This window comes from Trichosporon asahii (genome assembly GCF_000293215.1).
Source record: "Trichosporon asahii var. asahii CBS 2479 unplaced genomic scaffold scaffold00006, whole genome shotgun sequence".
Classification (NCBI taxonomy): domain Eukaryota; kingdom Fungi; phylum Basidiomycota; class Tremellomycetes; order Trichosporonales; family Trichosporonaceae; genus Trichosporon; species Trichosporon asahii.
In genome coordinates this window covers 17,932-37,693 of record NW_014040918.1, presented here as the reverse complement: position 1 = coordinate 37,693, position 19,762 = coordinate 17,932, and the positions used below count along the sequence as shown (strand labels likewise).

The 19,762-nt window shown below is 59.0% G+C and overlaps 7 protein-coding genes and 2 non-coding genes across 9 annotated transcripts; 6 read left to right on the top strand and 3 right to left on the bottom strand.

Moving 5' to 3' along the window:
• Positions 1–1,927: 1,927 nt before the first annotated feature.
• A1Q1_06253 (uncharacterized protein) lies at positions 1,928–3,952 on the top strand (the record flags this gene model as incomplete). The annotated part of the gene is made up of 2 exons (XM_014327857.1): positions 1,928–2,352; positions 2,455–3,952. The coding sequence occupies 2 exons, from the start codon at positions 1,928–1,930 to the stop codon at positions 3,950–3,952; spliced, it is 1,923 nt and encodes a 640-aa protein (XP_014183332.1).
• A 728-nt stretch (positions 3,953–4,680) lies between these two features.
• On the top strand, positions 4,681–5,583 carry A1Q1_06252 (uncharacterized protein; the record flags this gene model as incomplete). The annotated part of the gene is made up of 1 exon (XM_014327856.1): positions 4,681–5,583. One exon carries the CDS (start codon positions 4,681–4,683, stop codon positions 5,581–5,583), a length of 903 nt encoding a protein of 300 aa, XP_014183331.1.
• Positions 5,584–5,943: 360 nt separating this feature from the next.
• A1Q1_06251 (uncharacterized protein) lies at positions 5,944–6,873 on the top strand (the record flags this gene model as incomplete). The annotated part of the gene is made up of 1 exon (XM_014327855.1): positions 5,944–6,873. One exon carries the CDS (start codon positions 5,944–5,946, stop codon positions 6,871–6,873), a length of 930 nt encoding a protein of 309 aa, XP_014183330.1.
• A 155-nt stretch (positions 6,874–7,028) lies between these two features.
• A1Q1_t002 lies at positions 7,029–7,110 on the bottom strand. The gene has a single exon. It is a non-coding gene; the product is annotated as a tRNA-His (tRNA).
• Positions 7,111–7,212: 102 nt separating this feature from the next.
• A1Q1_t001 lies at positions 7,213–7,301 on the bottom strand. Its single transcript has one exon. It is a non-coding gene; the product is annotated as a tRNA-His (tRNA).
• A 354-nt stretch (positions 7,302–7,655) lies between these two features.
• Positions 7,656–8,116, bottom strand: A1Q1_06250 (uncharacterized protein; the record flags this gene model as incomplete). Its single annotated transcript, XM_014327854.1, has 2 exons — positions 7,656–7,704; positions 7,767–8,116. 2 exons carry the CDS (start codon positions 8,114–8,116, stop codon positions 7,656–7,658), a joined length of 399 nt encoding a protein of 132 aa, XP_014183329.1.
• Positions 8,117–10,199: 2,083 nt separating this feature from the next.
• Positions 10,200–11,216, top strand: A1Q1_06249 (uncharacterized protein; the record flags this gene model as incomplete). Its single annotated transcript, XM_014327853.1, has 1 exon — positions 10,200–11,216. One exon carries the CDS (start codon positions 10,200–10,202, stop codon positions 11,214–11,216), a length of 1,017 nt encoding a protein of 338 aa, XP_014183328.1.
• A 1,208-nt stretch (positions 11,217–12,424) lies between these two features.
• On the top strand, positions 12,425–12,757 carry A1Q1_06248 (uncharacterized protein; the record flags this gene model as incomplete). The annotated part of the gene is made up of 1 exon (XM_014327852.1): positions 12,425–12,757. One exon carries the CDS (start codon positions 12,425–12,427, stop codon positions 12,755–12,757), a length of 333 nt encoding a protein of 110 aa, XP_014183327.1.
• An 806-nt stretch (positions 12,758–13,563) lies between these two features.
• Positions 13,564–13,911, top strand: A1Q1_06247 (uncharacterized protein; the record flags this gene model as incomplete). Its single annotated transcript, XM_014327851.1, has 1 exon — positions 13,564–13,911. One exon carries the CDS (start codon positions 13,564–13,566, stop codon positions 13,909–13,911), a length of 348 nt encoding a protein of 115 aa, XP_014183326.1.
• Positions 13,912–19,762: the final 5,851 nt, after the last annotated feature.

The window sequence follows — 19,762 nt, the reverse complement described above, 5'->3', positions numbered from 1 at the left end:
TAAGCGAACCTGCTGTCGCTTGCACTCCGGTGATGGGCCGTGCCTCGACGCGGCATGCCTCCGACGCCGGCGCCGGCGTTCTCTGTGGCCCGGCCCGGATCTCCCGAGTCCATCTACCCTCCACCACCGAAAATGCCTCACTCACTGCATGCGCTGCAGCAGCGTCCTATCCAGTGGTCCTGCTTCGGCGTCTATTGCGACACTGCGGCGGCGTTCACAAGCACGTTTCATATGAGCGCATAGACTACAGCGCAATGCAGAGTCCAGGCTCATTGAAGTTCTTCACCTTTCGGTGCGAGTGTCTGCGTCGCTCAGACGTCAGTCGCAAGGACGGTGGACGCGTCTGCCAGGATCGCAAGGACAAGTAGTGCTCGGTCGCGCGGTCCAAAGGCGGCCACGCAGCGAGGGTTGGCAATCATCCCACCGCCGCCCACTTGTACCTGTCTCCATTCCAGACAGCACCCAAGACCAGGTCCGATAACGCTCGGTCTAAATGATCGGTTTAATCGTACCTCCTTTCTCGAAATAGAAACACCCAAGCGAGAGGATAAGCTTGGGGGGCGACGAGGGTTAATCGAGAATACTCTGCGACTTGGACACGGGCCGCTCTCTGATCGCTGGCACTCTCGCACACGCCTTCTATGCACCCTTTGGAGTCCATTGACGATCGCAATGCATACCTCTTTGGGAGTTGGTGGCTGCGCAGGGGCCATGAACGTGTCAATCAACTGGCGGAGGATGGACCCCGCATTTCGAGTTGCAGATTGGAAAACGGGTTGCGATAGACGCGGGTCCAAGTTGCATAGGATGTGTGGGTATTAGGTGCTGATTAGGGTTGTGCTAAACAGCGAAATAGGTTTGTGGGCGGCTGAACCTGAACGCGACTATGCGGTAATAAAACTTTTGCGCGGGAAATGATTGGTCCTTTCCTGTTGCTCAGGGAACTCGTCGCGTGGCCCCCCGCCGACGCCCCTCAATGCGCACCCCGCTGTGCCCGCTGTGCCCGGTGTGCCCGCCAGTGCCCGCCCCGCCCGCTCACGCTCGCCTTGGTCCTTCACACCAACCTGTCCACTCTCTCCATCGCACTCTCTCTCAAGTCACTTAGCGTCCCGCTTCTTGCAATACACAACCACCAACTCTTACTCTACGCTCTTGCTCGCCTCACCCGCCTGTCAAGAGTACTCATCTGCTACCGACTGCTTAGCCAGTTCAACAAACACCCTCGCCAGTCTCTCGACAGCCTTCCCCGGCTAACGACCATTCGATGAAAAAGTCTAAACTTCCTTGTAGTGGCTCAAGTAGTGTAAAGGTGGACGTACGAGCGTGAGTAACTCCTCGGCGATGGTCACGAGAACGACACGGCGCGACCATCACCAGTGAAATGAATCGGCGCTGACATATCGCTCCAACTCGCCGACGCCGTTTGCGCAAATATTCCCTTTGAACCGTGCCTTCCTCCATCACCGGACATCCTTTGTATCCGCCTTCTCCGCCGCTCATCGCTTATTATCCACCTGTCTGACCCGTCGACCTCTTCGTCTTCTGTCACCTCCTGCGCCATTTTGCACTCGCTCCATCACGCACTCTTCACTTCTTCCGCGCTCAACGTCTTCCCCGCCATTGTTATGCTCGCCGCCAACAGCCGATCAACCCGTTCGTCCCAACTCCGCTCATTGATTTGCACCCTCCTCGCTAGCGGCGAGAAGCCCCCCTAATTTGACTCAATCCCCACGAGTCTTTCTTGCGCTTTCGCGCCCCCTCCTCGCTGCTCGAACCGCAGCCGCAGCTGAACAAGCCGCCCCTTACATGGGATAATATCTTTCCACGCCCTACACTGCAGAACGTCCTTACACCGGGATCTCTGCCGTTCCTCCCCCTCTCCTCCTCCTCCTACCCTACCTAACCTACAACCTCTCCGTTCGTCAAGATGAACGCCATTCGCTCTCTCCCCCTCATCAACCGCCCCTCCCGCTCGAGCTCGCCCGCTCCGACCCACGTCACGGCCCAGGGATTGACCATGCTGCCTCCCGCGGTTCCCGACCGCAAGGTCGCCGCCATGGCCAACCTGCCCGGCATGCCTTCGGGCGCTGGCACCCCGGGCTCTGCGACTCCTCGCTCCAGCTCAGCCGGCAAGAGGGGCCCGAGCCCTCCTTCCAGCCGCGGCGGAACGCCTCGCACGAGCAGCAGCCCTCTGCCTGGCGCTGGGTCCGAGACGCCTCAGGGCGGTTACATGGACATCATCGGCATGCGCCTCAACGAGACTGTCAACAAGGCTTGCGCTGGCGTCGACTTCAAGACGAAGAAGGGCTTCAAGAAAGGAGCCGGCTGGTCCATTGGCGAGTGCATCGCTCAGTGAGTAACCATCATCGCCGCCTGCGCCGCGACTCGAAATTTCGAGCTAGGCTGCGCCTCGAATTGTCTGATTGCTGTGCCGAGTGCTGACCCTTCCCGCAGTGAGCTGCCCGCCCCGCCCGCCGACACCTACCTTCTTCGCGCCATCCTGCGCACGGCTGTTCGCTCGCTGTCCATCTATGTTTCACGCCTTGACTCGCTCCTCCTGCCCGCCCTGTCTGACCCCCAGTGGGCTGCGCCCCTGAACCTGACGCCTTCTGCGACTCAGTCCCCGCTCAACTCGGCCCAGGCCTTCGCCGTCACCGTCGCCCAGGCCGCCTGGGAGACGTGCGAGAAGCTGGAGCAGATGCTCGAGACGGTCGACTACCCCCGCTTCGTCGAGGACACGCTGCGCCCTACCATGGACAAGTTTGACCTCGTCGTCGGCAAGGTCGTCCGGCCTCTTCTCTCTTCGCTCAAGGGCGAGCTCGAGGGCAGCCTCAGCAAGACCTCGGGCGTCGCTCCCAAGACCCCTGCCGGTCCGGCGACTGTCCCCGCCGTCTCGGTTGACCACCACGTGCCGGTCACCCGGGAGAAGAGCAATCAGGGCATGCCGCGGGTCGTGAAGGAGACTTCGAGCGGCGGCACCACGCGCGTGCTTCAGATTCCTGCTTGCCTGCAGCAGTTTGCGAGCCGCGTCGATGGTGCGCGCAAGGCGTTTGAGATCATTGCTGGACCCTGCAGCCACGATGGAGAGGGCTGGGTCGCCAAGGTTGTTGTTGCCGTTGTGTGGCGTGGCATGCGCCTGATCAGCGACAGTGACACGTTCCACCTCGGCCTGAACCGTGTCCCTTCGGCTGGCAACGTCAACAAGGCGCTGCACGCCCTGGGCAAGGAGACGACTCCCACTGTCGTCGCCCCGCCTTCGCTGGCCAAGATCACCAACATCCTCCCCTCGCGCAGCGCGTCGCGCCCTGCGTCGCCTCCGCGTCAGGCTGACCCTGCCACCCACGCCCTCATGTCGTTTGAGGGCCTCGTCAAGCGCCTCGTCACTGGCCTCGTCCAGCCTCCCACGGCTGCGCCGACCGCTACCGACTCGGCCGACCAGGAGGCTGAGTACATTGCGCGCGAGGCTCTGTCCGAGGCGTGCGAGGCTCTTCGCAGCGCCTGCATTGCTTCGGCTGCGCTGCATGGGGACAACGGGGCGACCCGGATCCTGAACAGCGTGCGCCGCCTGCGCGACGACATTGATGAGGTCACGGAGGAGAAGCTCGACGACGCGCTCGAGGACCTGCCGTCGGTCACCCTGTTCGGGATGATCCGGCGCCGTGCCAACGCGGCGCTCGCGTCGCTCCCGACCGAGAAGGCGCTGCAGGTCCGCGCGCCCGCCGAGCTGTGGAACTGGGCCCCTGGAGAGTACGAGGCCAAGGTTGTGTCTGGCTTCGGCCCCGCTGAGGAGTGGGGACCCCGCGTCGCCCGGGCTCTCAAGCCCGAGGTCGAGCGCGTGCTCGCGCTGCTGGCGAAGCACGATGGTCCCACGCTCGATGCAGTCGACTGGGTTCGCGCCCTAGGTGTTGCCCTTGACGCGCGTACCGGCGTCAAGGTCAACGGTGTCGCCTAGGGGTGCGCGGCCACGAGCACTGTCCTCAAGTCTGAGGGCAACGTGCGAGGACTGGCCGCAAGTAGCCCGCGCTCCAGCAAGAGCAGCCCCGACTTGCTGACCTTCCTGCACCGAACATTGCAACCGGCGCGTGCTCAGCCACGCGGTCCGAAGTGCGTCTTTGTCATCTGAACTGGCTCTGCTTTTTGAGCTGCCGCTTTCCCTTTTTCCTACTATTATAGAAACTTGTCTTGAGAGATCCAGAGAGAGTGTCGCGGTTACGCACGCATATAGACGAGAAAACAGAAAATCCTCCCATAAAAAATGATAGATGCAACGGATAATGACGAGCTGGGAACCTATCGAGGTCTCAAGAGAGGGCAATGGAGTAGGTATCGTGTTTGGCAGGGGAGGTTAATTTTGTGGGTTTTGGTGAGTTTTCGCATCCGCATGTCAGACGTAAGCTCGGTGATGTGCCTTTCCCGCAGGCTGACAGGAGTAGTGCCCATTTGCTAGTTGCAGCAGATACATTGGTCAGCTCACAGTCATAGCCGCATGCGTGCTCGCCACCGGGACCTAGATCTAAAACCGTACCTCAGCAAGACCGAGCCATCCCCATCATCACCATTGGCTCCTATATAAGCGACCACCCTTCAGCCTTTTTCGGATCAGCTCGCCCCCGCTGATCTAGACACCCAGCTCCCCGCAATTCCCAACCTCACGCCCATCCTCACAACCTCTCAACGGGTATGGCTAGGAAGACAGATAAGCTCGGAGGATGGGTCCAGCTCAACCCCTACGACGGCGACGAGGAGGAGCTTGGACAATGGAATAGGGACACAAAGTCGGCGCTCGAAACGATGTCCTCGGCGGGATTAGTGGAATGGAAAGTCTCAGGGGAGGGGTATGCAGTGCGCCTCGCCCCATCCACCTCATCACCCACCTCCCAGCCCCCTTCCAACCGGTCCCAGTCCCATAGCGAGGAGCACAGCAAGGACTTCGACCCCGATGACGAAGAACTGGCGCGGCTCGAACAGTATTACGCCACCAGGGGCTGGACGATCATGTCCGGTCCTCCAGCCTACGCGGCGGGGGACATTGTGTCTCGTCTGAACGAGGCGAGCGGGGAGGATGGAGAAGGACAAGTACTGCAGTCCAGGCGACTGGACGACGACGTAGATGATGACGGAGACGATACCGTGCTCGCTGTCCGAAGGGACGTGGACGGGGACACAGAGGTGGTCACGTTCGACCCGCTTGATGTGCGTACGTTGCGACAGACTCTGCGCCGTCTAGCCTCGAGGCTTCCGCTCAACTGGCACGAGTCGCGCACGGACTCCGAAGGCGATCGAGATAAGGGGGACAGGGGAGGCGTGCGCTTCACTGCCGCGTTGGACTGGCCAACGGATCCAAAGCAGCGGGAGGAGATCGAGCACCAACCTTCGCAAGAGGGATACGTTACTATAGTCGGAGCAGATGAGCCTGACGATGGGCGCACAGTGCTCCGCGGCATGAAGCTCTTGATGCGGGGCAGCGGGGGACTCGAGCTGGAGTACGCGCTCTGCGACGATGTGCTGGGCGTCATGCCGCCGTGGGTGCGCGAGAGGCGGAATCGGGAGTACAGGGAAGCAGGAGGAGACACAGAGGGGTGATAGCTCGTAACAGTTGTAGGCAATGCATATCTTATCGTGAAGAACGCAGGGCCCGTGAAGTGACTGATAGCGGAGCCGGCGGCCGCCAAGACCTCGCTGATGCGTGCCTCGCTGTTCCTGTGTGGCGGGGACTCGGACTTGGAAGCAGTGCGGCGTCCATCGGAATTCCGTCAGCTGACCCGCCGAAGACCCCGCACACCCCCGCCGTCGACGATCCCCGAGAGCCCAGATGCGTTCCTCCCCGCAGGGCCAAGAGATATGTCTTGGCACTCCTATCCACCGTTGGTTGCCAGATATATAAGCTGGCTTCCTAAGCAATGTTGCCACGCAGACACACAAAATCACAAGCAAAAAGCCACCATGGTCTTCGAGACACTCAACGCGACATATCCGACGTACACGGCCGAGAAATCCAAGGTCAAGAGCTGGGTTCTCCTCACCCCTCACACGGCGCACTTTGCGCCCGACGCGGCCACCTGGCGGCAGGACACGAAGGCCGCGCTATCGACCCTCGCAGCCCACGGGCTGGTCGAGTATCACCCCACGGACGCCGGGTTCGCCGTGCGCACTGCGCCACCAAAGGCTCCCCCCATACACAAATCGCGGACTCCGCTGAGAGGCTCGGCATCGCAGAGACTGCAGAGCTACTATGCGGCTCGGGACTGGGCCATCCTCCAGCACGGCGCGGCGCATGCTGCCGAGTCCATCGTGGCTGGGACGAGTGGACTGCAGTGCATGCGTCTCGACTCTGAGACGGACACCGAATTGACGGCCAGTAGGAGGGATGGGAGGGGGGACGCCGTGCTCGCTGTACGACGTCATGCGCCCGATCACGGCTGGGCCGAGCTCGTCACGTTCTCCGCCCGAGATGCCGCTGCTGTCCGCGCAGCGCTGAGGACGATGGAGACCAGGCTGCCTATGGAATGGCACGAGAGCTGTGCCGAGGACGCGGCGGATTGCGAGGATGGGTGCGGAGCGGGGAAGGTTTGTCCCGAGGAGGAGGTCGAGGAGCGGGGCGTGCACTTTGTCGCGAGGCTGGAGTGGCCGACGAGTCTGATTGAACAGGAGAGGATCGATCAAGGTAGCGATGAGGGGAGGATTAGGTTGGTGGGGAAGGAGGAGGGAGAGCATGCGGAGGACAAGCGCAAGGAGATTGTGAGGGGGATGAAACTACTCATGCGGGGGAGCGATGGGCTCGAGATTAACTATCAGGTTGAAGATGGCGAGATCACAGTCACACCGCCGTGGGTACTCGAGCGCCACAGCGGAGGTCATCCTGCTTTAGTCTAGCCATGTAATCGTAGACACATGCACCCTCTCATCACCTTGCGAACAGGAGTCCTCAGGACAGCCTCGCCTCACCCACCCTGAAGTCAGGACTTCCACTTCCAGACCTCGCAAAAGAGGAAAAGAAGGAAAAGAGTTCGCAACCTCGTCGGTCGCCTTGCTCGCACGCTGAGTCGAACAGCGGTCAGCTCGGAGTCGTCTTCCACAACGAACGGTGATAACCACCTACACTATACGAGCAGCTTCTTCTTGTTCACGTCAGGCAGGCTGCGGCGTCGGAGTTCCGAGGCCCCGGAACAAGCACCCAGTGATAAAAGAGGAGCAACTCTTGACGAGTCACCTTGCTCGCACGCTGAGTCGAACAGCGGTCAGCTCGGAAGGGGAACAGAAGAACCACAACGAACGGTGATAACCACCTACACTATACGAGCGACGGGGAGGACGGGAGCGCGCGAGAGAGGTGCCAGCACCGGGGGGTGCGAGAGTGCAAGCGGAGGAGGTACGCGAGGTGGACGAAAAGTGGTTTGCACCTTCGTATGCGTGTGGCGCGCTGACTGCCGGTGGTACACGTGCACATGGTAGGGTCCCCCTTGTCAGGACTGATGAGCTGTAGGGTACTGGCGTCATGCTCATGAATAACGGGTCTTGAGGATTGCGGAGTGCTGAGGACTGAACGCAAAATACACCAAAGCAGGTGATTATCGTGGGGGCGGGTTTCAAGCTTATTCGCAAGGCGGACTCGGGCAGGAGCAAGAAAGACATACGTTGCGGCAAAGTGGTTGGCGTCACAGGTCATCGGACAGGAACGTAGCATCACGGAATTTCTTCGAAGGACTGCATTTCACGATTCTTATTGACTTCCAACCTACTGCTATCGCCTGTGCCCTCCAACTTACGCCTGGTAGTACACCCAGTATCCACGCTTCGCGCCACCAATCTTCTGGCAAAGACCCTCGTTGGGGTAAGTGTTGCCGTTGGCACCGTAGCAGGAGGTGCCTGCAATGTTCTCGGAGGTGCCGAACATGACGTTGTGGCCCTTGATTTTGATGCTGTTGACGGGCGTGGCACCAAACGACCGGCACTGTACAGTGCCCGTGCCATAGTCGCTGTGGACTTGGTTCTGGCAGCTGTCGTCGGAATACGCCTGAACTTCCCAGTACATGTCCTGGCGAGGAGACATGTCGACGGCCGTGGCGGAGGCGACGATGGCGAGGGCGAGAGTAGAGAGAGCGGTGGTAAGAACCATTGTGTACTCTGGAGTCAACACAGTATCAACATTCGGGCTCACGAGTGTGGAAGAATTGGGTACAGAGTCTTGCTGTCTGCTTGAGGGCTCGTTAGACCCACGAGAGCTTGCTTTTATAGCTGACAGAGCCACCAACCTGTTTAACCTCGTCCACGCTTAGGGGCCAAGACTCGATGCCTCCCGGCCTGAGCCCTCTCACTGGACGCAAGGTCCATTCTTCCCCACTCACCCTCTCGGGTTCATTTCATGGAGTTGTCGAGAATAGCACTGGTCTGGGAGGAATAGCGCAGCAAGCAATGAGCTCCGAGTCGTCGTCAGAGCCGTTGTGGTCTTGGGTGCCACAACAACACACCAGCTGACCCTGTTTGTGCGTCGGAAAGACAGGATACCGCGGCCTCGAGCTTAAAAGACCGCGTTCGTGGAGTGAAAGCACGTAGTGAATGCACTAGCGCATCTTATGTTCACGCCACGAACAGGGAGTTCCGCTGACAAGAGGATAACTGCCGTCAGATTGCACGTGGTACATCTCTGGGGACGAGCACGAGAAGGGGTCGCCAGAGCTGGAGCGTCGTCGGCACTCATTCAAACGCCGAGAGTGCCCTCCGGGGAGTCTTCAAAGGACGGCGCTGAAGGCAGGGGTGAGTGCCCGACGGTCCACGAGGCCTTCGGAGGACAAGGCAGAAGAAGCGGAGCGAAGCACACCCTGCAGCCTGAGTTCCGTGGACGAGGCAAATGTCGGCATGTGTCAGTAGCCGGCCCCGGGCGCCACTACTCCCTGGTCCTACCCTCGCTCCGGAAGCCGTGGGTCCTGTTCCGTGCTTCCTTGCTATCAGGAGCGGGAATACCATGGTGTACGAACTTCATAAGGGCATCGGTCGGAGTCGCAGCAAACTGCGAGGGGTCCCTCATTGCGCCCGAACCGAGACAGCCGCGTTCCGAGACTAATGTCTTCGAACAGCACTGCGTGGCATGTGAACGAACAGGGCAATCAGATGGTCACAAGACGAGCTTGACGTTAAGGTTCTATTTTGATATGCGGGCACGATGAAGAGCGGCTGTGTACTTGAGGCCACATGACGAAGGTATGACTCGGGGAATACTTCATGGCACCACCCGTGCTGAGGGCTCGTGATGTACTTGGGAGATGTGCGATCGGGGACCTCAGTGTGGGTATGATCATCAGAGACCATTGGACGACCAGGGTCATGCTCACGGAGAAGGACGTGGGGCACTGCCGAGAGCTTGGCTTCCGGCATCACTCCGCAGCTGATGCAGGGAGCCTCCCTACCTCCGCACGGCTTCTGTCACCCGCCGAGGCAGATGTCATGCCAATGACGCCGAAGAGGGGTCATGAGGCGGACATGAGCATCGATCGCTGTTTAGAGTTTAGACATGCAATGTTCCGTTGCCGTTATCTATTCAGAGCGTGTGACTGAGCAGGTAATCAATGGCGGCTCCGTGGTCTTGCGCCGAGTTCGGCGCGGAGACGGAAGCACAGCATTCGCTGCGGTCCCTGCTGATGGGGTAAGGAGGGACGTACTAAACTGGCTCGAAACGAGCGCAGCCTGTGGCCCTCTACGATCATCAGTGGACATCAGCGTGAAGATGGTCACTAGAACGTTTGTGGCTGCAGCTGACCAGTCCGCTTCCTTCCATACATACCCCGAGCGTACGCGCTGCATCTTTTCGGTCCGGGATCCGAGGCCGAATCGCCCCTCAAAGCCCGCGCTTTACGTATGAGGGAGCTGCAGAAGAGCGGAAGCTAAATCGCGCGAACTCCCAAAAAATGGTATAAAATGAGCAGTGCCAAGTGACTCCCCTCCGCCTCCTCGAACGGCACCTGCACCCAGTCCACCACTCAGTGGCTGCGTCGTCCGTCCATAACCGGCAGTCTTTCAAAATGGCAGCTCCGTCTTGTGACATGACCCTCGACGACGTCCTGCATATCTTGTCAGAGCACGGCATCATGCATATATTCGATGGATCTACGGTCATCCTCGGCAACCAAGTTCCTCTCACTCTTCCGGCGGGCGAGGACAGGCAGCATCCAGGCGCCGCCTAGCTCATCGACTTGTACTCGCGCATGGGCTGGAAGGTGCTGCGTGCGGTCCGCGATGCCGAGATGGTATCCACAGCGCTACAGCATCTAAACGACACGGGTCTCAAGTACCGCTGGTCGGACCTGGGTCCTGAGGGATGCTTCTTCGCGCTGCCCTTTGGCGATGTGCCCTCGCAGCCAACGCCAGAGAAGGATCACAAGCCCAGTGCGACTGAGATGCTCCTGCGCGAGGAAGGCTGGACCGTCCTCGCGACGTACTCTCGTCCACAGGCGCAGGACTATGCCACAACGTTGGGTATCCTTGCACAGCACCACCTGATCTTGTGGAAGCAAGTGGAGGACAATGGATGCTTCCTGCTCGCTGCGCGGCTACCTAAGGAGAGCGCATCCGAAGTCCCCCAGGGTGTAAACTCCGCTACTGACCCCGCCGTCGAGACTGTCGTTACGGAGGAAGACGCTATGCTGGAAAGCTACTACCGCTCCCAAAACTATGTGCTCGTTAGGATCTCTTATCGCTTTCATTACAAGCTCTGCAGCGGCCTCGATGGCCTTCGAGAGCGGGGCATGCATATCCGGTACACCCGCCTGACAGCCCCATACAATGCCGGACCCGACACGGAGTGTGTCGTTGCCGTGCACTGCGGTCCGTTTAAGGAGCCGAAGTACGGCGGCCGCAAGAGTGAACGGGATGCCGCGCTCCGCAAGGATGGCTGGGCGGTGCTCGTCACTTTCTCGCCCGAGCAAGCAGCAAACGTACGAAAGACGCTCGAGCGGATGCATGCACATGGAGTGCCGCTAGAGTGGAGGTACAGCGAGGAGGGCAAGTGGGGGACCCACATCCACGCCAGGTGTAACTGGCCTATCGTTGATGATGAGCGCCACGAAGGCGATGACGCGATTATTGTGGCCTCGGCCGCCGACGACGACGCAGTGCGCCACGGTATCTGCCAAGGGCTGAGGGACCTCGACTCTGCCGGCATGGGCATGCAATGGCGCTTGCGCGACGGCGTGATTACCGTGTCGCCATGGGACGCCTTCTAATACTGATGCCATTCTCTGTGTGGACGGGCGAATCTTGAACGAGGTAGTCACGGTGACCGAAATCGTAGAAACTTGTCTAGTGAACGCCGATGCAATCAGTGAAGTGTTGAGTGGGGTCAATAGAAACTGCTGTGCAAACTCCACCGTGCTACCTGAGGGGGACCTCGCTAGTAAGGGGCCTTATCAAACGGTCATTTCACCAGCCTGTAAGGTGCCCAGATGATGCTCGACGCCGAGTTGTGCTGATGCGAGCCGGCGACCCGGGCACCAGGGCTAAAGTATCCGTGGTCTGACCAATCAGACCCGTCTGGTCCATCCGGACCAGAGACGGGCGCGCCGCGTCACCGCGCAGGTTAGACTAGCTTCCGCGCTCGCACGGACTGGGATGCCGAAATTCCGGTGCGCACTGATCATACTAGCCCTGTCGCACAAGGGCACCTGCAGCGCCTCCACAGTGTTACCTACTTGGAAGACGCAGCGCGGTGGCGTTAAGGAGTGGCGATCACGAGGAGACTGCTTCAGCGATCTCAACCATTCCGGCCGGCAGGCCAGCGTATCGATTTTTACCGGTGTAAGTGGGTCCGCGCAGCCAACCTGTGGAGTGGTCTCGACCCGTGGCTTGTGCCAAGGTCCGAAACTCACACGTCGCACGGGCGTTAGTGCGATGGTTCGCTGGAAAGATTTGCACGCATCAAGACGAGTGGGACGAGAGTGCGATCGTAGAAGTCAGCGAATCCCACACAGGGAAAACATCCTTGTGACTCACGCCGCTATCTTGATTAGCACGTGGGACGGCTAAACCTAGACGTGGCGTCGGCAATTTCATGCGTTGCTGTTGCGCTCTACGCGATGTGAGTGGTTGATCGCAACGCTCGCCTATGAGCGGGCGGTTCGCATGGCTCGTAACGAGCGCCCATGACGGCGCGTTGGTCGGTGTGCGGGGGAGCAAACGCCGCCGACGTGCTGGCAGCGCGGTAGGAGCGGTGTGTGTGCAGCATACTCTGGCGCTGCTTGGTCGCCCCCGCCCCCCACTCCGCTTTCGCCTGTCCCACCTCCGCCATTCACCCTTTCTGCCTGACACCGGTACATCGGTGACGGCTGCAATATAACGCTAAGCCCTTGAGCATGACACCCCCCGCGATCTTCGCCCCGACACCCCGGATCAACTTAGCGCCATCTACCCCCTCCTAGTGCGCACGCATGTCGCGATGACGAGCAAGACACGCGTGATCCCCACGGCTTCCGAGGCGCGGGCCCGCGAAATTACGGACGTTCTCCGCCTCCTCCGCGACAGCGGCGTCAGTCTCGACTATTTGGTCAGCAACAACAACGCCGACGGAGTCGAAAGCGTTGACGTTCTGGTCTCGACCACCCGACAAACAAACTCGACCGACGACGATGAGGGCCGCGTTGTGATCCCTACCTCGAGCCCCGAGGAGCGCATCGCCGTCTGCGAGATTCTTAAGCTGCTCCTCCAAAGCGACGTCGACATCTCCTACCAGCTCTGCGACAAGGTTCTGTCTGTCGGCACGACGGCATGATCACCGTACTCGAACTTTCGCAAAGTGGCTGAAGCGATGTCGAGCAGTCCACCGTGCAGCGGCACACGAGCGGGCAAGTGACTACCCCCAAGGGGTCTAGCGTGCACGGACGAGAAATTTCGAGCAATCGTGGTCGTGACTCGACGATCGACACGACACGAGTTCTGGTTTAAAACAGCTTTTCTGGTTTAAAACAGCTTTCCGAGCAATGCATATCACATCAGCACTGGGTCGAGAGGTACAGAAACTGCGCGTCCAAAATCTGGATCTGGGCGCCGATAGAAACTCGAGACCGGCTTCGATACTGGGTCGAAACTGGGATCAAAACTCACTCACTGCAGACTCACAGCGTCGCTAACGTTTACTGTTAACCTGGTGTGCCCGTTGAAACCCGTCCGAACCATATCGGCACCACGGTACAGACTAGCTCACGGCACATCAGACTGTGGAGCTCCGACACGACATCCGTCACGCTCGACACACAATCGGTGGCGGGCACATTCCAGAGCAAGTCTCACTGCCTCGCGACGCGTCGGAATGTCACGGTCGCTGCACCTGGTTACGATTCAGAGAGCTACGACGCGACGCAACGGAGTGCAGTGCGTTCTCGCTGCTGGCCGTTCGCGAGCTCGCCCGGAACGACACACAGCGCGAAACCGAGGCTCTAGGAACATCAGGCCAGCACGTGATGGACGGGCTGCGAATGTAACGTGGACGGGAAACGAAGTGAAGCCACTCCCTCTTGTGTCAAGTTTCTCGGAGCCGTGCGTATTCAGCGCCTCCCGACCATCACAATCCTCACCGCAATGCCGTTCCAAGACCAAGGCGGCAATAGAACCACCATGGTAGAGATCTCGCCAGCTGAGGCGCAGAGAACCACGGCCGTTCTCGATCAGCTGCGTTACTACGGTGTGAATGTGCAGCACCGCACATTGGGCTCCGAGGCTGGTCAGGTGCGCCTCGAGATCACGACTGGACCACCTGGCGAGACAAACCCCGACGTGCGTCGCGACGGTCGCATCGCCATTCCGACCTCTGACTCTGCTGAGCGCCAACGGATCTGTGATGAGGTGATATCGCTCAGTTCCAAGGGAGCTCAGCTCAACTGTCTCCTCCGCGACGACATAGTTTACGTTGGTACTGGACCTGTATGAGCTCAGCCCGGAGCCAGGCAACGTCCTACGCAAGAGGATACGATGGCTATCCTCAGCAGCAGGATGTATCCGCTGAAGGTTGCGAAGTTGCCACCCATGTTCATAGATCGGTAGGTAAGTGGCGCATGCATCCGCGTGAGAACAAGGTGGGCGAGGGCCTTCGCGAACTCAGAGTCGAGACGACGGCGATGGGCACCGGTGCATGCTCAGTCCGCTGGTCACTTGACTGCTTGCTCGTTGGCGATGCAAGATGTAACGTGCGAAGGCCGAAGCTGATGCGTGGTTTCGTAGATCTGGGCTTGAGGGGAATTTCGAACGTCATAGACATGAAACCTGTGACAACCACGTCTGAGAGTTTATTGGTCTCGCAGTGTTTGTGAATCACAGTGGGCCATGCTTATTATCCATGAGAACGCGACAACGTTTGGGGTGGGTTTTCCTGCTGTTAGTCGCCAAGGGGGTCCGGGGTACCTGCATCTGTCATGCCAGGGTGACTGATCTTTATGATAGCTATCTCAGCTAACCGAACGGAGCAGCGAGCAGGTGAGCAAGGCTCCTGGCGCTAGTTTTCACGATGTTTTGCGTTCCGATAGCGGGCAGGCGGGCACATGACCTAGCGCGTTGTTTGCTGCGACAAACAATGGCGAACATGACGAGCACTGAGTTCCTGACACGACCGAGACGGATGGCGGATGATGTGATGAAGGCACGCAGCACACAAGAAGGTACACATGAAAACACAAGGAATACAGGATCTCCCATAGATCAGGGCCAGCGGGATGGAGGCTGTGGGGTCGCGGAGAGCGGCTTCATGGTCCTGGAGCCTGAACAAGCCGCTTTTGCGCATTCAGCAACGGCTCCACAAAAGTTCTCACGCATTCAGTGCCAACAGGCTTACATTCATCGCCGACCGTGCGCCCACCCGGTCCTGGAATGTCTGCATTCTCACTCGTGCGGAAGGTTCGTCAGCACGCACTGTGTACGTTACCTGTTTGGGTGTAGGCCATGCCAAGTGCTTGGACATGTGATTTCTGGAGATCGTTGCTGCATGCTGATATGCTGATCGCTCCGCTCTTAATTGAACTGTGAACAGCGTTACATCGAGGTTCCTGGCCAGGCGTTCTGGCGCTCTTGGTAACGACGCGTCAATGGAGGTTAAAGCATTTACGACGGTGAGATAACTCGAGCGATGAGGTCAGTGGCGTCGGCTCGGCTCTCAACAAGCCCTACCACCGGAAGCTACGGTTCCTCGACGGCCAGCTTTCTCCGTTGCGCATGACTTTTCGATCCATGTGCTCCCCTCATTCCCCCGCAACCCTCGTTTGCACCGGCATGCATCGGCCGGTCGGGCGCATGCGGCCCTCGCGGCGCTCCGATCGCATGGCGCCGTGTCAGAATGCGGCACGCGCCTCGCAATTGGCGTGCGCCGGGATCTATCTCAGCCCGAGTTCGCGAGAAACTCGACCGCCTTACCAGGCTCACCGGATCGATAGCGAATTGGGTTCGAACTGGATCCGGTGCATCCCAGAGATTGGGGTGACAGCCTAAAGCACGCAGTATATCGGCCGCCGTGCGTATCGGGGGCGAATGATAGCGCAATATAGTGTCGCGGGTTGCATGAACGCACGATGGGCTAGGCGTGCGGGCTGCGGGCTGCGGCTGCTGCTTTGTGGCATTTCGGAGGACGAGGATCGTGTTTCATATTTTCATGCTTCGCCGCGGCCTGAGAATGCAAGCGCCGCAGGCACATAGAACGTAACAAGCTGCCAGTCTTCCAGAGATCATAAAACTGCTGCCTGGGTGCGAGTTTTCATAAACCATCGATGGTGCGTTTCTGGTGTACGAGAAGTGTACGGCATTGATGGAAATCGGAAGTACGACGCTTGCCAGAAAGGAACTGTCGTCCAGATTACTGGAATCAACGGAACTAACGGAACCAAAGTGTGTACGAGAGGCTTCGTACTCCATCCGCCCGAGGACGACCCAGAGTCCAGCGGATACTACCCAACACATGAAACGGGGCTCTGCTGGATGAGAACCAGCGCCGAGCCTGGACTTGCGCCCCGACAGCCTTGGAATCCGTCATGACTCTTCTGTTGGGACCGCGACCGACAAAGTTGGGGGCTGCCGATGGCGCAACCCACAACCCAAGCGATGTACGGCACGTCGAACACTGCTTGTCTCTCGGGACACTGGAGTCGTCAGCCCGTTCCGAAGGTAAGTACAATCGGTATGTTGGTTCTATACATGCCCTGCTCGATCAGTTCGGCTCGCAGTTGCGCGTGCTTCGAGAATTCAGGCCTCCAAAGATTTGGGACTTTGACACGGCGTCGGACAGTGTCCGTTGCGCCGATCGTACTGACTTTCGATCTCAACCACTTCCGTTCCACGTCGTCCTGTCGCTCGTGTCCTGGCTGCCGTCATCCGGGATCAGATGATGGTGCCATGCCATCCGCCAGGCCCCGTTCTCTGCCTTGCCAGTTTCACGCCGACCCTTTGATGCCTGAGAGTTGCTCTTGTTTACAGTACACAGTCACAGTAATCCGGACTGCCTGACGCAGTCCTGTGTGCATTGGTCTGTCTGACATTGTCTGAAACTCGTTGCGCGATGTGGCATCGCTGCCATTTTCTTCACGCACAGTGGGTCCGCCCAAACACTCGCACAGACTTTGACCGGGTACCACGAAACGCAACCACATTCGACAGAAGTCACACTCTCAACTGTGCCATTCTTGATAGGGATGCAGAAGCCCCAAAGGAATAGAGGGACTTTCCTTTCACATTCTCGGTGGCGTGCCACGCCCTGCCTACGATGTCGGGGATCGTCTAAACACCGCGGATCTTCTGGAGACCGCTGAGCACCATCTTTCTGATGAGCGCAACCCATGAGTGATGACCATGTTATTCTGGTAACTGCCTCGCGTTGCAATTCAGTGCTTGATGTCCCATGACACAACCGGCCCACTATTGGGGTGCCCAGCTTTTCAGTATCAAGGCGATGGAACAATACGGATGGTCGTTCACGTCGCCCAGACCCATGAAGTTGGGCACGTAGCGCGTCGTACTCCCTCTCCTCCCCCCAGTTACCCAGCGTTCAAGATCACCTGCTTGAGTTTATCCTTGCACTAGCTACGCTGAGCAATTTGGTATGTTGGTGTCCACTGAGAGGATCTGGCATCTCCGTGCGCAGCCGTGCGCGCTACAGCTCGCCGAAAATCGAAAACGGGGTCATCCGGAAGTGACATGGTGGGGCGGGGGGGGCGGGGGGGTGCGCATTGCACCAGGAGCAGCATGTTGCAACCTGGAGAACGCTCGGCGATCACTGATCACAGATCACACGCTATAGATTCTGGATTCTCGGACGCACGAGTTTAGGCTGCAATAAGTCGTTGTGTTAGCCTGGGAGCTCCGCTGTTTAGTTGCTGCATTGTTAAAGCGCAGCTGGCTACTCGCAATTGATCAGTGCGATGGTGTCTCAAACTGTCCGAATGCGATTGAAACCCACTTTTCCTTTCTCCACCAAGTCTGCCCCGGGTTGCGTGATCCCCTTTCAGCCAGCTGAGCACCGGAAGGCGGTGAATGATGGAAGGTTTGAATGTAAGAGCGAGGCACCAGTTCGCCGGAAATTCCTGGGCCGGTACGGTTGGGAAGGTCGAACGGAGTAGCAGAGAAGGCCGTGTCCCCTTGGGTGGTGGTGAGCAGAGGCCTGCGGTGAGTGAGAACATCGGGACTAAGGTTTGAGCAGTTGCGGCATAGCCGTTCCTCGATTTTCGGACGTCCCTGCCTCACACGTCCTTTATCTCTTGATCGCCTGCCGAGTTTTCAAACGTCCTTCCGGCTGAGCCGGATGTCCTTTCGCTACTTTCCCAGACTGAATAGCAGGACGCGTCTTTATGGTCCCGATGTCGCTACTGTAAACGCGTCCCCAGGCAAAAGCGCGATGTTGTGCCCCGTCTTTGCCCATCCGGCCGGAGATGTTCTGTAGCTAGAGTTCGATTCCGAAACTGCTTGCCGCAGTGGAGGAGAATGATCGGTGCCCTCGGGACTGGAAAGGTGGAGCATGTCCTGTGCATCAAGTAGCGGAAAGCTGACCAGCGATTGAATAACATCAGGTCCGCCCGGTCCCCCATCCTTCCGGCGACCGGGAGGGCCCCAGGAACGACTGGCGAGCATGTCGAGCATCGCGGGCGACCTCGACCACGCGCGCAGCCGGCAGTGCAGGGATAAGCCGAGCGCTCCGCGACTAGCTCCGGCAAGCGGAGCCCTCCCATTCGGTGTCTGGGAGCTCGGGCGGTCCATCACGAGACTGCACGGATGCGATATCTCAAAAGTCCAGACTAGCCGGTAGCCCAACTGTGGAGCGCGTTCAGCCCCGCGCAGGCTGTACCGTTACCTGGCTGCGCCGGAGTGATTGCGATCATGCATCCATTCAATGCGGGCGGTTCTCGGGCGCGGATCTCTGCGGTGCCGGAAAACTCAGTTGCGCCGCACTTGCTTGCCTGAAAAGCCAGGTCAAGTGGTCAGGACGAGGTCCTCCCAACCGCACACTCACTCAGGATCATGGAACCCGCCTGTTCGGCAAATTCGCGGCGCACGTCCTTCATCATCTTTGCACGGGTTCTGGCAGTGAACATCGACACACTGAAGGCCGATGAATCTTCGCTATCCCACGTTGGATCCTGACCAGGTTCCACGGCGAGTGCTCTACCCCTCTGCGCCGCTTGCGCCGTCGTTCTGCGCCCATGATAACCATTGAATGAGGAGCCGGGGCAAGAGTCCTGGTGCCCTGTCAGGTGGATGCTGTCGAGCCCTATCGATTGCTGGTCGCCGGGCCTGTTAAGTCCTGCAGTGCCTGCACTTGAAGGCGTGGAGGCGAAGTGAACGCCACATATTCCGCAGGAAGAAGGGATGTGAGGGTGCACGTAAGGGAGGTGCAACACTTCCACCAATCCGAATCCAGGTAGTCTTTTGCCCACCGCGCAGCGCGCCGAAGTGCGCGTATGATCGCGCGACGTCGGTCATCGGAGCTGACAGTTGAGAGCGAGGATCGCCCGGTCTCGCACTTGCCCGACCACGTCGCACTTTGGCGTTCTCGGCGGATTCGATGCAGTCCTTCCACAGGTGCAAGGCGCAATAGGACGCCTTTGGTGGCTTTGGTGACAACCATGCGCAAGCGATGGCCCTCTTCACTCTGCCAAACGCTGCCAAACTATGGACAGCAGATCCTGCCGGCGGTAGGATTTTATATACTCGCACCCGCCCAGCGTCTCCAAGCGAAAGTAGGCCTGGCCAAAGAGAACCCCCTTCCGCCGTTCGCGCCTTCCTTTTCTTTCGTGAACGCCTGCTTGCGCCGAACCACGATTATCCCTCCTGCTCTCCCAGTCTCGCCTCCTTGGCAGTCGTGTCCCCTCACTACCCTCAACCCATTCTCTACTCCCCTGGAAACTCGAGCTGAGCGGAAGGCGCCCGTTTCCCGGGTCATTTCTTTTCATCCATGCCTAGGTTGCCGGACTTGCGCGGTTTTCATTCATAGCAAAAACCCATGCGGATGTTCAAAAGCATCTTCGGCTGCTCTCGTGCGTTCTGAATTCCATGGTTGACATGCACAATTGCCGGACGAGGTCAAGGTGCCGGTGGCAGTTCCGTCGCCCCCCGAGGGCCCCTATCTGATAGAAACGGTGGGAAGTTCTCCGCCGTGGAGCGCGTTATCCTGCCCCCCCACAGCCGTTGCGCGTACCTCGCCTGGCGGTCTGCATGAGCATGACACTTCTTCATTGCCTCTCCAAACCCACCAAGCGGATACATGTGGACCCAATTAATGGGCGTTACTATATTCCGCTACAGACTTTTC